We start from the raw sequence: 14,429 nt of genomic DNA on the forward strand, positions 1-14,429 counted from the left end.
GTATCTTAGGTCTCACTTCCCCCACTGGACAATAGGCAGGCATGACAAATCACACAACATAACCTATTGTACTGCAAATGCACAAAAACACAGCCTGTGCTTATATCATATGCAGAGTCAACATGACAGCTGTCTCCAACCGAGTACATTAGCAACAGGATTTGATATAAAGTAAAGTGGATATGGGGGCTTTTTCACTGTGTTTCTTCATTGATTCGGTGAGACATTTTTACAATAGATTGTGAAATAAATGTGTCTTAGAGACAACAGGCTACATATGGGTTATTATTATAAAAACGGGAGTGAGCTGGTTATACTGTAGGTACCCCTTTGGAATAATCTGAATCGATCTGGAGGTCACCAGTAATTCCTGTGTGCCACTTTTTTGACTTGAAAAAAGGCTAGCCACTTGCAATAATTTACTCTCAGTCAATTAGATCCTTACACATGCAGATTGTTCTACTGCACATTGCTCATTATTACCCCACAGGCAGAGACGTGTGGAAAGGGACATAGACGTTGCCATGGGAGATCCCTAAGGGCCTGCACATAAATCTTGCAGGGGGAGGAGATCTTCAGTAGTTATAGTGCCTTCGGAAAGTATTCAGACCCCTTGACTTTTCCCACATTTTGTTAGGTTACAGCCTTACTCTAAAATTTATTAAATTGTTTTTTCCCCCTCATCAATCTACACACAGTACCCCATAATGACAAAGCAAAAAAAGGGTTTTATACATTTTTGCTAATTTATATATATATTTTTTTAAATATGACATTTACATAAGTATTCAGACCCTTTACTCAGTACTTTGTTGAAGCACCTTTGGCAGCGATTACAGCCTCAAGTCTTCTTGGGTATGACGCTACAAGCTTGGCACACCTGTATTTGGGGAGTTTCTCCCATTCTTTTCTGCAGATCCTCTCAAGCTCTGTAAGGTTGGATGGGGAGCGTTGCTGCACAGCTATTTTCAGGTCTCTCCAGAGATTTTCGATCGGGTTCAAGTCCGGGCTCTGGCTGGGCCACTCAAGTGTAAGGGTTGGTGTGTGGTGTGACCCAGGTGAGGTGCAGGTTAGACAGTAGGCAGTAGGCAGAGATGGTGAAATAAGGAACTTTACTGATGGTCCCGAAGCTACAAAATAACGGACTTTACACGAAAAAGAAAGGCGGAGCAAATAAGACTCAGGGAGACAGCCCAAAATACGAAATACTAACTAGGACTGAAATAATAAATAAACAGGGAGAACAGTTCTCACGTACCTGTCCATACGTCCCGCGATCAGACACTGATTAGTACTGCTTGGCATAGTGAAACTAGCAGAGAAAACTGAGCAAGGGAACACAGGGAAGTGCCTTTCACCTTGGCGCCTGTTGTTATCAGCCCTGGGTCCAGAATGTCCCTCCTGGGCACCCAGGACCGCTCCACCGGCCCATAACCCTCCCAGTCCACCAGAAATTGGAGACCCCTCCCCACCCGCCTGAAGTCCAGGATCCGGTCCACAGTAAAAGCCGGCTGCCCTTCCCCGTGGGAATCGAACCCACAACCCTGGCGTTGCAAACGCCATGCTCTACCAACTGAGCTACACGGGACTACAATTTTCTCCGACACATTGATGCGGCTGGCTTCCGGGTTAAGCGAGCAGTGTGTCAAGAAGCAGTGTAGCTTGGCAGAGTCGTGTTTAGGAGGACGCATGGCTCTCGACCTTCGCCTGGGACAAGACTGTAACTACCAATTGGGGAGAAAAAGTACTTGGCGATATCAGTGGGTTTTGTGATGAATGAGCCATCTGATTCAATGAATGATGGAGCTGGGTTTGCCTTTTTGGCCAAAATTTCATTTAAGGCTCTCAAATGATTTTTACTATCATTCTTTATGACATTTATATTTGTTTCATGGTATAGTTTCTTATTTTTATTCAGTTTAGTCACATGATTTCTCAATTTGCAGTACGTTTGCCAATCGGTTGTGCAGCCAGACTTATTTGCCATTCCATTTGCCTCATCCCTCTCAACCATACAATTTTTAAATTCCTCATCAATCAGTTTTTACTGGAACTGGAATAAGCAATTTCATAAATGTGTCAAGTGCAGTGTCTGTTTGCTCCTCATTACACGCCACAGACCAACAAATATTATTTACATCAACAACATAGGAATCACTACAAAACTTAATGTATGACCTCTTATACACTATATTAGGCCCAGCCTTTGGAACTTTGGTTTTTCTAGACATGGCTGCTATATTATGATCACTACAGCCGATGGATTTGGATACTGCTTTAAAGCAAATTTCTGCAGCATTAGTAAAGATGTGATCAATACATGTTGATGATTTTATTCCTGTGCTGTTTGTAACTACCCTGGTAGGTTGACAGAAAACCTGAACCAGGTTGCAGGCACTAGTTACAGTTTGAAGCTTTTCTTGAGTGGGCAGCTTGATGAAAGCCAGTCCAAGACCAATGCAGTGTGATCATTGTAAAGCTTATGGTCATGTTTCAAGTGTTTGCAGAAGGGAGAAGCCAAGATGTCCAAGTTGTGGAAAAGACCATATCATGTGTTATAAAAGTGAGGAAAATGTGACATGTTGCAATTGTGGTGGGAACCATGAAGCTAAATATTTCGATTGCCCGACAAGGGTGAAAGAGAATGAGGTGGCCAAAGTCAAGGCTGTCCAAAGCATTTCATATGGAGCAGCTGTCAAAAGGGTTGAGGGTTTGAATGGTGCTCCTGAAGAGTCCATGATGGTGGATAGGCCTTCACTACACGCTGCAGGGGTTGCCTTTCACCAGCAGGACCCTGACATTTTAAAGGTTAAGAAGGTAGATTTTGTGGCCTTTATAGCTATGGTGATTAATGGCACTGCCAAGGTGGAGAGAAGGTCCAGGAAGATAGATATCATTGTGGATGCGGAAGAGCGGTTCCTGGGACTGAAAGATTTCTCGGCGGAGGAGTTACATGGAGTATTGTCACAAGCTGTACCACCCTCTCAGGCCCTAGAGCCTGAGAAGGGAGACATGGAGATTTGAAAGAAGGAAGAAGTGGGAGTTTTGTTTTTGTCAATGTACTATTTTTATTTAGGTGTATTAAGTTAGTTTCCCTATCACATATGGATTTTCTTTTTACTTTGTTTTGGTTTTTCAACCCATCCCGAGTGGCGCAGTGGTCTAAGGCACTAGAGATCCAGGCTCTGTTGTAGCCGGCCGCGACCGGGAGACCCATGGGGCGGTGCACAATTGGCCCAGGGTAGGGGAGGAAATGGCCGGCAGGGGATGTAGCTCAGTTGGTAGAGCATGGCGTTTACAACGCCAGGGTTGTGGGTTCGATAAAATAATGTATGCGCTAACTGTAAGTCGCTCTGGATAAGAGTGTCTGCTAAATGACTAAAATGTAAAATGAGGTGGCAATACACCTTTTTGGGTTGTAGTCCGCCATAAAACCCACAGAAGAAGAAGAAGAAGAAGTCCCCTGTAGCTCAGTTGGTAGAGCATGGCGCTTGCAACGCCAGGGTTGTGGGTTCGTCTCCAATTTATGCACTCACTAACTGCTCTAAGTCGCTCTGGATAAGAACGTCTGCTAAATGACTAAAATGTAAAAGAAGACAGTAGGTGGCGGTAGATCATAATAGTTTGAACAGTAGGCTGCCCAGGTTGGTGAAATTGATGGAACTTTCTGATTGGCTCGCGCAAAACACTCGGAATTCGAATTTGGCAAACCAAACGGATACGCAAAAGTAAGTCCACTTTTCAAATGTTTTAGGTAGCAAGCTAATCAATTTTACATAACGCATTTTTGTAAATTACCTTGATAGATTACCTTGAAATAAATTAAGGATGTGTTTAAGCTATAAAAAAATGCTAGCTAACTAGCGATAAGGCCCTGCCAGCTACCGTTGGCTAACCAAACGTTAGCTAGCTACGTTAGCAGTGTTTGCTAGTTGAGGTCATCTGTGCTGATTCTGCAGCCGATAGAATATTGTTAGTTAGCTGCAATTGTTCAGTTAGACAGGCGCAGAAACATTACCTAACGTTAGCATGTTACACGGTGTTAAAATGCAGTTTCGCATCAGCCATTGTAGCTAACTACACATATCTCCACGTAACTTTAGCAAGCAGTGAGAAACTTTTAAGTGACCGATGCCACCGACAGGGAGGGGAATGGACAACAAAGGCCCAAAACCAAAATTGTCACAAGAGGTCAGGAAATGCTGCAGTTTTGATGTCATCTGCTGTAAAAGTACATAAACTCCCCAGGGCCATTAGAAAAACATGTCTTCCATCCACCATTGGGATAGCCTAGCTAATTTACGTATTTCAATCTGTTCTCAACTCAGACATATCAATTTCCATTTATTAGCTAGTCCATGCAAATCCATATTGATTGTGTTGTAGAATTTGAGTTGTCTTTTCTCTTTCATTGCAATAGGTTGAACAAACATCTGCATATTGTGACAATTCTCCAGCAAAAAACAAAAAAGCGCACAGTAGTAAAACACCAGCTTCAATCTCTTCAGGTTTGTTTGAGGCTGCACTTGCAGGTATGCACACATTTGCGTTAGGAATAATTTGTATCTCTCTGTTTCATAGATCAGAATGATAAATGTTTGGCTCAATTGATACCATTTTTAAAGAAATAATATATCTAACAATCGAATGTAGTTCAGAATGAAGTAGTGTGGCGCTTGCAACGCCAGGATAGTGGGTTCAATTCCTGGAACCGCCCTTAAGTAAAATGTATGCACTTATGACTAAGTTGCTATGGATACAATTGTCTGGTAAATGGCATGTAATGTAATATATATATACATACATACAGTACCAGTCAAAAGTGTGGACACACCTACTCATTCCAGGGTTTTTCTTTATTTTTTACTATTTTATACATTGAAGAATAATAGTGAAGACATCAAAACAATGAAATAACACATGGAATCATGTAGTTAAACAATATATGTTATATATCAAAATATATTTTATGAGATTCTTCAAAGTAGCCACCCTTTGCGTTGATGACAGCTTTGCACACTCTTGGCATTCTCTCAACCAGCTTCACCTGGAATGCATTTCAATTAACAGGTGTGCCTTGTTAAAAGTTAATTTGTGGAATTTCTTTCCTTCTTAATGCGTTTGAGCCAATCAGTTGTGTTGTGACAAGGTAGGGGTGGTATACAGAAGATAGCCCTATTTGGTAAAAGACCAAGTCCATATTATGGCAAGAACAGCTCAAATAAGCAAATAGAAATGACAGTCCATCATTACTTTAAGACATGAAGGTCAGTCAATCTGGAAAATTGAAAGTGTAGTCGCAAAAAACATCAAGCGCTATGATGAAACTGGCTCTTATGAGGACCGCCAAAGGAAAGGAAGACCAAGAGTTACCTCTGCTGCAGATTATAAATTAAGTAGAGTTAACTGCACCTCAGATTGCAGCCCAAATAAATGCTTCACAGAGTTCAGGTAACAGCCACATCTCAACATCAACTGTTCAGATGAGACTGCGTGAATCAGGCCTTCATGGTTGAATTGCTGCAAAGAAACCACTACTAAAGGACAAGAAGAAGAAGAGACTTGCTTGGGTCAAGAAACACGAGAAATTGACATTAGACAGGTGGAAATCTGTCCTTTGGTCTGATGAGTCCAAATTTGAGATTTTTGCTTCCAACCGCCGTGTCTTTGTGAGACGCACAGTAGGTGAACAGATTGCTCCTGTAAGTCGCTCTGGATAAGAGCGTCTGCTAAATGACAATTTTTTAAAATATATAAAAAAATAATAATAATCTGCATGTGTGGTTCCCACTGTGAAGCATGGAGGAGGAGGTGTGATGGTGTGGGGGTGCTTTGCTGGTGACACTGTCTGTGATTTATTTAGAATTCAAGGCACACTTAACCAGCATAGCTACCACAGCATTGTGCAGCGATACGACATCCCAACTGGTTTGTGCTTAGTGGGATTATCATTTGTTTTTCAACAGGACAATGACTCAAAACACACCTCCAGGCTGTGTAAGGGCTATTTGACCAAGGAGAGTGATGGAGTGCTGCATCAGATGACCTGGCCTCCACAATCCCCCGACCTCAACCCAATTGAGATGGTTTGGGATGAGTTGGACAGCAGAGTGAAGGAAAAGCAGCCAACAAGTGCTCAGCATATGTGGGAACTCCTTCAAGACTGTTGGAAAAGCATTCCAGGTGAAGCTGGTTCAGAGAATGCCAAGAGTGTGCAAAACTGTCATCAAGGCAAAGGGTGGCTATAAAAATCTCAAATAAAAAATATATTTTGATTTGTTTAACACTTTCTTTCCTACAATGTAGAAAATAGTAAAAATAAAGAAGAACCCTTGAATGAGTAGTTGTGTCCAGTCTTTTGATTGGTACTGTATATTTTTTAAATATGTGTTTGATACAGAGCAATTGACATTACTGCTCTTTTTATTTTACTTCAAATGCTAGGTGCAAATAGAGAGGTCAACATGCTATTTTCCAAATACTCTGAAGTGTTGAGGTAGGTACAACAAAGGTAACGTGACAAACGTGTTGAGAACAGGTTTTCATTCCGTTCTTCCTAATGTCAGACCACATTTTGGAGTTTAAATTTCAGTGCTTAGCCCACATCACATATTACTTTAAGTGCGCAGGCAAGCATACTGCATACACACATTGTTTTTTGTTATGATAAACAAGCATTAGGTGAATATGCTTTTCTTGAAATCATCTGTACACACCGTCATGTCCATCATACATAATGACTTTGTTTCCTACAGTGAGAGGGCTGCAATAGATGCCTCACAAGTTAGGGAGTTGGAAGACATATTGATGGAGGCCAGAAACTTGGAGTCACACCTGAAAGAGAAGAAAGATCACTTGAGGCGTACCTTGGCTATCATTTCTGACAAACTGCAGGGATAGACTAGCTACATAGGCCTATGTGCTACAGACATTTGTAAATATTTCCTCATGGAGCTCAATCAGTAACATGTCAGTACTTTTATTTTGACCTGTATGTATGCTTTTTATGTTGACTGTCCTCACTCTTTATCCCACACTGGTAGACACAATGTGAGTGTCATTGTGGTTCATTTCTTTATAAATGAGCTATTTCTTTATATTTAAGCACTGGGAATACTGTAGACAATAAATAGGTTAAAAAGATTGACGTTTCAGTGTATGCAATATCTAAAAGTAAGCACTCGTCTTTGAAAATGTATAAAATCAATTATCTTTTTGACTTGAGGCAGTGAAATATAGCCTAACCATTACCAATCAGGAAATGAACTGTGTTGTGTGTGTGTGTGACCACAAGACGGTCACAAGAGTCAATGGATTCCGTTCAGACTGTAGGACTAATTCATCTGTGTATCACATGGAATATTGTGTGGTGTTATCATAACCTACAGTGGCTTGCGGAAGTATTCACCCCCCTTGGCATTTTTCCTATTTTGTTGCCTTACAACCTGGAATTAAAATGGATTTTTTGGGGGTTTGTATCATTTGATTTACACAACATGCCTACCACTTTGAAGATGCAAAATATTTTTTTCTTGTGAAACAAACAGAACTTGAGCGTGCATAACTATTCACTCCCCCCCAAAGTCAATACTTTGTAGAGCCACCTTTTGCAGCAATTACAGCTGCAAGTCTCTTGGGGTATGTCTCTATAAGCTTGGCACATGCCATATTACTTCAATTTTTTTTAATAAAGGTGCTCCGTGGGATGTTCAAAGTTATAGATATTTTTTTATAACCCAACCCTGATCTGTACTTCTCCACAACTTTGTCCCTAACCTGCTTGGAGAGCTCCTTGGTCTTCATGGTGCCGCTTGCTTGGTGGTGTTGCAGACTCTGGGGCCTTTCAGAACAGGTGTGTGTGTGTATATATATATATATATATATATATATATATATATATGAGATCATGTGACACTTAGATTGTACTTTATTTAACTAATTATGTGACTTCTGAAGGTAATTGGTTGCACCAGATCTTATTTAGGGGCTTCATAGCAAAGGGGGTGAATACATATGCATGCACCACTTTTCCATTATTTATTTTGTAGAATTTTTTGAAACAAGTTATTTTTTTCACTTCACCAATTTTGACTATTTTGTGTATGTCTATTACATGAAATCCAAATAAAAATCCATTTAAATTACAGGTTGTAAATTACAGGTTGTAATGCAACAAAATACGAACAACGCCAAGGGGGGGTGAATATTTTTGCAAGGCACTGTATATTTCACTATTTTTGAAAGATTAAATATGAGCCTTTTTGGTGGGGAGTGAACCAAATTATAAAAAATGTGCCCATGGATTTTCTTAATACATATTTTTATTATAAGTTGGTTATATAGAGGATTGATATATTCACAAAACAGGCGTGGACATAAATCTTACAAAAATACAGTTATTTAAGAACATGAAACATTTTGTTTGTTGGCATGGAACTAACATGTTTTTCAGTGCTTTAAAGTAAACTTCACAATAATGTGCTTTGATGGCTATCCAGTCAATCATCAGAAAGGATACAGTGGGGGAAAAAAGTATTTAGTCAGCCACCAATTGTACAAGTTCTCCCACTTAAAAAGATGAGAGAGGCCTGTAATTTTCATCATAGGTACACGTCAACTATGACAGACAAAATGAGATTTTTTTTCTCCTAAAATCACATTTGTAGGATTTTTAATGAATTTATTTGCAAATTATGGTGGAAAATAAGTATTTGGTCAATAACAAAAGTTTCTCAATACTTTGTTATATACCCTTTGTTGGCAATGACACAGGTCAAACATTTTCTGTAAGTTTTCACACACTGTTGCTGGTATTTTGGCCCATTCCTCCATGCAGATCTCCTCTAGAGCAGTGATGTTTTGGGGCTGTCGCTGGGCAACACGGACTTTCAACTCCCTCCAAAGATTTTCTATGGGGTTGAGATCTGGAGACTGACTAGGCCACTCCAGGACCTTGAAATGCTTCTTACGAAGCCACTCCTTCGTTGCCCGGGCGGTGTGTTTGGGATCATTGTCATGCTGAAAGACCCAGCCACGTTTCATCTTCAATGCCCTTGCTGATGGAAGGAGGTTTTCACTCAAAATCTCACGATACATGGCCCCATTCATTCTTTCCTTTACACGGATCAGTCGTCCTGGTCCCTTTGCAGAAAAACAGCCCCAAAGCATGATGTTTTCACCCCCATGCTTCACAGTAGGTATGGTGTTCTTGGATGCAACTCAGCATTCTTTGTCCTCCAAACACGACGAGTTGAGTTTTTACCAAAAAGTTATTATGGTTTCATCTGACCATATGACATTCTCCCAATCCTCTTCTGGATCATCCAAATGCACTCTAGCAAACTTCAGACGGGCCTGGACATGTACTGGCTTAAGCAGGGGGACACGTCTGGCACTGCAGGATTTGAGTCCCTGGCGGCGTAGTGTGTTAGTGATGGTAGGCTTTGTTACTTTGGTCCCAGCTCTCTGCAGGTCATTCACTAGGTCCCCCCGTGTGGTTCTGGGATTTTTGCTCACCGTTCTTGTGATCATTTTGACTCCACGGGGTGAGATCTTGCGTGGAGCCCCAGATCGAGGGAGAATATCAGTGGTCTTGTATGTCTTCCATTTCCTAATAATTGCTCCCACAGTTGATTTCTTCAAACCAAGCTGCTTACCTATTGCAGATTCAGTCTTCCCAGCCTGGTGCAGGTCTACAATTTTGTTTCTGGTGTCCTTTGACAGCTCTTTGGTCTTGGCCATAGTGGAGTTTGGAGTGTGACTGTTTGAGGTTGTGAACAGGTGTCTTTTATACTGATAACAAGTTCAAACAGGTGCCATTAATACAGGTAACGAGTGGAGGACAGAGGAGCCTCTTAAAGAAGAAGTTACAGGTCTGTGAGAGCCAGAAATCTTGCTTGTTTGTAGGTGACCAAATACTTATTTTCCACCATAATTTGCAAATAAATTCATAAAAAATCCTACAATGTGATTTTCTGGATTTTTTTCCCCTCAATTTGTCTGTCATAGTTGACGTGTACCTATGATGAAAATTACAGGCCTCTCTCATCTTTTTAAGGGGGAGAACTTGCACAATTGGTGGCTGACTAAATACTTTTTTCCCCCACTGTATACTTGGCAAGAAATGAAAGATGAAGAACACAGTATAATTCATGGCTTTGTGTTACTCTGATGGGCCTCACCTAAGTTTTTTTCTGATAGATGCCTATGAGTCATAGTTGAGTTGAATGTCCCATGGAAACCATAGGGAATGTTCACAGGCACCTCAGCTCTGCCCAACTCTTCGAATGTCTTGGCATCCAAAACCAACAGGAATGTGCTCTTGTCCTGGAGAAGGGGAACATGTTTACATTAGGAGGCTGACATTGGGAGTTAGGAGTGCAACAATTGTTAACCAACGGGCATTGGTGTTTAAAGGGGAACTGACCTTATTTGGAGTGATGACCACAGACATAATGACACCGTCATCCTCTTCTGTAGCGCCAGGCAAGGGTACAAAGACAGGCTCTGAAGGGTACATTCCAGGATGCTCCCACACCTTAAAGCACAGCAGTGTGAAGTTCAGCATTGAATTTCCTAACATCAAACTGCCAAATATTACCTAGGCCTACATCACTCATTGCAATAGAGTACTGTGTTACTAATGCAGATATTCTTGTTTTTAAAATTGAAGGAAGAATAAATATAACTGAACCAACCTTCATTTTTTTGCTATGGAGGTCCATCTTGATGAGAGTGTCGCCTACCAGATGTCTGAAACCGCAACCGTAGAAGTAGCGATATGATTTGGTGTTGTACTTTGCATAGTTGATTTGTGGGAACTCGAGACCACCGTACTTATGGAGTTCCTCATCGTGCAGATCCTCATGTGTACAGAAGACCTGCAGAGAGCGAGAGTTAATGAGGCTCTGATAGTGAATATTCACATAATGTGGAGGGTAATCACATAACCTTTTTTTTTAATGAACTTGATTGGAAATTTTAATATATATCAGCAGTGATTTATAACAGAAGATTTGTGCATGATTATTGTACACGCACTTTGTCCTTAGCAGTCTTGGTGGCAGTGGCGGTACTGTCGGGGCGTGTGTTCAGATTTTGCCCACAGGGTGTCTCCTTGTCCACGTTGAGAGGCAAGACAAATCGCCGGGGGAAAACTCTGCACATAGTGTTATACACCTAATTTGAACAAAGAAACATATTTTCAACCTCAAGCCGTTCACACGTAGGATTCCTGATCCTAGTGACTTCAGCTGGTTACACTTATAACTGTAATGGACAAGCCATTATAAATGATAAATGCTTCAGAATTCTAATGCATATAAATGTTTACAAATAATGAAATATGTATTTGTAGTTAGTATTTCTAAATAGTTCATTAATGATTATTCATTAAAGTTATGAATTGTTATACCCTTCAATTTAGACTGATACTAACCTCGTCCAGAGCCTCTCCTGACTTGCGCATGCTCTGAACCATGTAGTTGTTGATGGCTTTGCCATCGTCTGCGGCACAGAGGTCCATAACCAGGAAGCCATCCTCCTCCCAGGCGTTGATCTGGTGGAACGTGGACAGCGCTTTGGCGTGATACTTGACTGAGTTGAGCTGGAAGAGAATAAAGGATGTCAGTCATCAGAAATTAAATGTATAACTTACAAGCAATTACTGTAGGCTTAGTATACTTTGTCTCATTCCTGGCTTGTCATTTACCAAAACTAATTGAGAGACTCCAAGAATTCAAGGGTTTTCTATACCAAGGTCTTACCTTGCCTGTCTGCTTGTTAATCAAATGAAAGATGGTCTCAAGTTTAGGGTCCCAGTAGATCCCATCGCTGATACCCTTTCCTCTCAGCTTGCCTGTCACAATCTTCAAGAGGTCCATTTTGATAGGCTGCTCAATAAACACCACGTAATTCTCCGACATTGCTGAAATCGAATGAGCAGTATATCAATTGCCACTCTTGGAGTTGAGTCAGATCATATCAGTATTGATGGATCATTGTTGTGCATTCGGATTAACAAAAGGATAAAACATGACCATTCTGCTTTGAAGATGGTTGGGTGAGTGAGCCATCTACTGGTGAGAGGGTTTACATAAGGGGCTGTTTTCATTAAATGTGTCATTAGCTATGGAGCCTGTGGAGGCATTGTGTGGTCTGCTCACCAAAGCTGTGGTAGTATGATGGTTTTGCCTTGTCCACTGAGGGAATAGAACAGACCACAGTAGCTCCCTCCAGGGTTTCCTCTGTGTTTTCTGGCATTGTCTTTGTCGGAGGCACGCGGATGATATTGTAAATTGCACCTGAAAAAAAGACCGATTTGGTTTTATTTGGAACCTGGAAAACTGACCTTTAGGCCAATTTTCGCTTGCAGATTTCAGGTTTAAGAGGTTTGTGTTTTGTCATTCTTAATATGTAATACATGTTAGACTTTAGTGAAGGTGGTTAGTGAAAGGGCAGGGGCTAGTTCCTTACTTACCTTTAGCAGAGTAAGAATTCCCCATGTTGTATGTTGTACCATCAGGTTCTGTGTGGGGGTGGGCAGTGGCTCCATTGACAGCGATGAATTTGCTCCAGTCCACCTGTTGAGAGCATCAACAAAAATGAAATGTTTTGATAGGCCTTCAATCATGCTATCCCATAATGCAATAGGTCTCTTATGAAATATTTCAACAAACATTTTGTTATTTGTTTAGACTGAATGGAACTCTTTGAACTGTATGTAGGCTACTGTAGGTAGTGTGTGTAGGCCTTTAAAAAGGAAAGGAAAAGCTGCACACTAGTAGCTCCGATGCAATATATTATTAACCAAGGCCTACCTTTTCCTTTGTTTCAAGCGTCTCAGGGTCCACCTTGTGCATGAAGTTTGTCTCCGTGCTCACGTAGTAATCACCCTTGTACGTCACAAAGCTCACATTGTCATTATCTGACGCTTCTGTGGACCAAAGACAGTTTTCATGTGATTAGCACAACGCAAATCAATTCTGTCTGTCATATATTCTCCACACTTTGACCTCAAACTCTCAAACTGTAAACTCACTTGGCAGTTCGAACCGGGATAGAAAGCGCTGGAAGAAGTTCTTGCAGGGGTCTGGCATGGCCACAGTCCCGAATTCAGACACAACGATGCGGCTGCTCTCCCTGTTAGCCATGTAGCAGTCACTGCCCAGGAAGCGGCTCTTGTAGGTCACCTGGCCGCCCGCGATTTTGAACTGATGCAGGAGGGCCATTCCATCAAACCAGTGGTTGAATCTGAGAAGCGGAATTAATATTTAATATAGTACTTTGACATGGTGAGACCTACAGTGAATCATTTCATATATGCAGCAATAGTTATTTACACCTCGTCTGATTCTGGTCAAACGTATATAGCTTGTTAAAATATACTTACTTATTATTACCAATCTCAAACTTTCCTGGTCCGTTTCTGAGGAAATTGCCACTAATCCACTCTGGGATAGTTCCACTGATATTAGTGGTGATGGCCTCTGGGGTCTCATCCACAGAGGCCACGATCTTCTCAATGCATGGCAGGCCGTGCACGTCTGTGTAATGATGATCCTTATTCTTCTTTGACCTAGTCTTTTTCAGGTCTGCAAGGAAAAAGTCCAGACAATATTATTACTCAAACACCTGAAGACCTACAAAGCAAAACAGCAGGTAGATATCATCGCAGAACTAGACATTGTATTAAAGGAGCTTATGGGGATTAATAGGCCTACAATAAATTACTCTTTAGACATTTTTTTTACAAACTGAATAGTCATATGTTTTAAAATTGAGATGAAAATAAATTAGGCAATGTAACACTGCAAAATGCTTTAACCCTCTTTGGAGAACATCGACTTACCTGTAGTGCTTGGAGGTGACATTGTTGTCAGGATTAAGAATGTCTGAGGCTGTCTTGCTTGAAGGGAGTGCAGGTTCTTGCGGAAGGGAGTGCAAGTGATAGGACTCTTCTCATGTGAAGCTCCTGTGTGCTGCTTATTGTAACAGGCTGAGCTTTATACTGTAGCACAACCCTTTAGACCACGTGGTGGTTCTTGCATAAGTCTTTGCAAACAGAAGTTATGTAAGCATAGCCGCAGGACGTAGGGGTGCTGAGGGTGCTGCAGCACCCCCTGAAAAATTGATCAAAAAAATATATTAAGAAAGTAATATACATTTCTCACAAAAGTAGTGCACTTGGCCTCTACTAGTCCTGTATTTCCCCATCAGCTAAAAATCGCTGCACCCCCACCCCCATACATCTTCCTGTGGTCAAAAAAGGACTCTGATAACCCAATCATGGGTATGATCTCTGGATCGGCTCCAGAAGTTGTAAACTAACACAGCAGCACCTACGCTGTATAGGACATGATATTTTGGAGCAGGTTCATTAGCTATCTGTATATTTAAGAGATCTGTGTACATTATTTGTTATTTAACCT

General features: G+C 41.1%; 1 protein-coding gene and 1 long non-coding RNA gene across 2 annotated transcripts; one reads left to right on the plus strand and one right to left on the minus strand.

Moving 5' to 3' along the window:
• Nucleotides 1-3,670: 3,670 nt before the first annotated feature.
• LOC121567637 lies at nt 3,671-4,506 on the plus strand. Its single transcript, XR_006001136.1, has 3 exons — nt 3,671-3,728; nt 4,104-4,191; nt 4,421-4,506. It is a non-coding gene; the product is annotated as an uncharacterized LOC121567637 (long non-coding RNA).
• Nucleotides 4,507-10,085: 5,579 nt separating this feature from the next.
• On the minus strand, nt 10,086-13,933 carry bco2b (beta-carotene oxygenase 2b). Its single transcript, XM_041877803.1, has 12 exons — nt 13,850-13,933; nt 13,391-13,592; nt 13,040-13,251; nt 12,819-12,934; nt 12,479-12,581; nt 12,165-12,302; nt 11,766-11,926; nt 11,438-11,605; nt 11,041-11,178; nt 10,698-10,880; nt 10,427-10,537; nt 10,086-10,326 (listed from the first exon to the last, which is right to left on the minus strand). Exons 1-12 carry the CDS (start codon nt 13,869-13,871, stop codon nt 10,150-10,152), a joined length of 1,731 nt encoding a protein of 576 aa, XP_041733737.1. The 5' UTR covers nt 13,872-13,933; the 3' UTR covers nt 10,086-10,149.
• Nucleotides 13,934-14,429: the final 496 nt, after the last annotated feature.

The sequence above is a fragment of the Coregonus clupeaformis genome, chromosome 6 (genome assembly GCF_020615455.1).
Source record: "Coregonus clupeaformis isolate EN_2021a chromosome 6, ASM2061545v1, whole genome shotgun sequence".
NCBI lineage: Eukaryota > Metazoa > Chordata > Actinopteri > Salmoniformes > Salmonidae > Coregonus > Coregonus clupeaformis.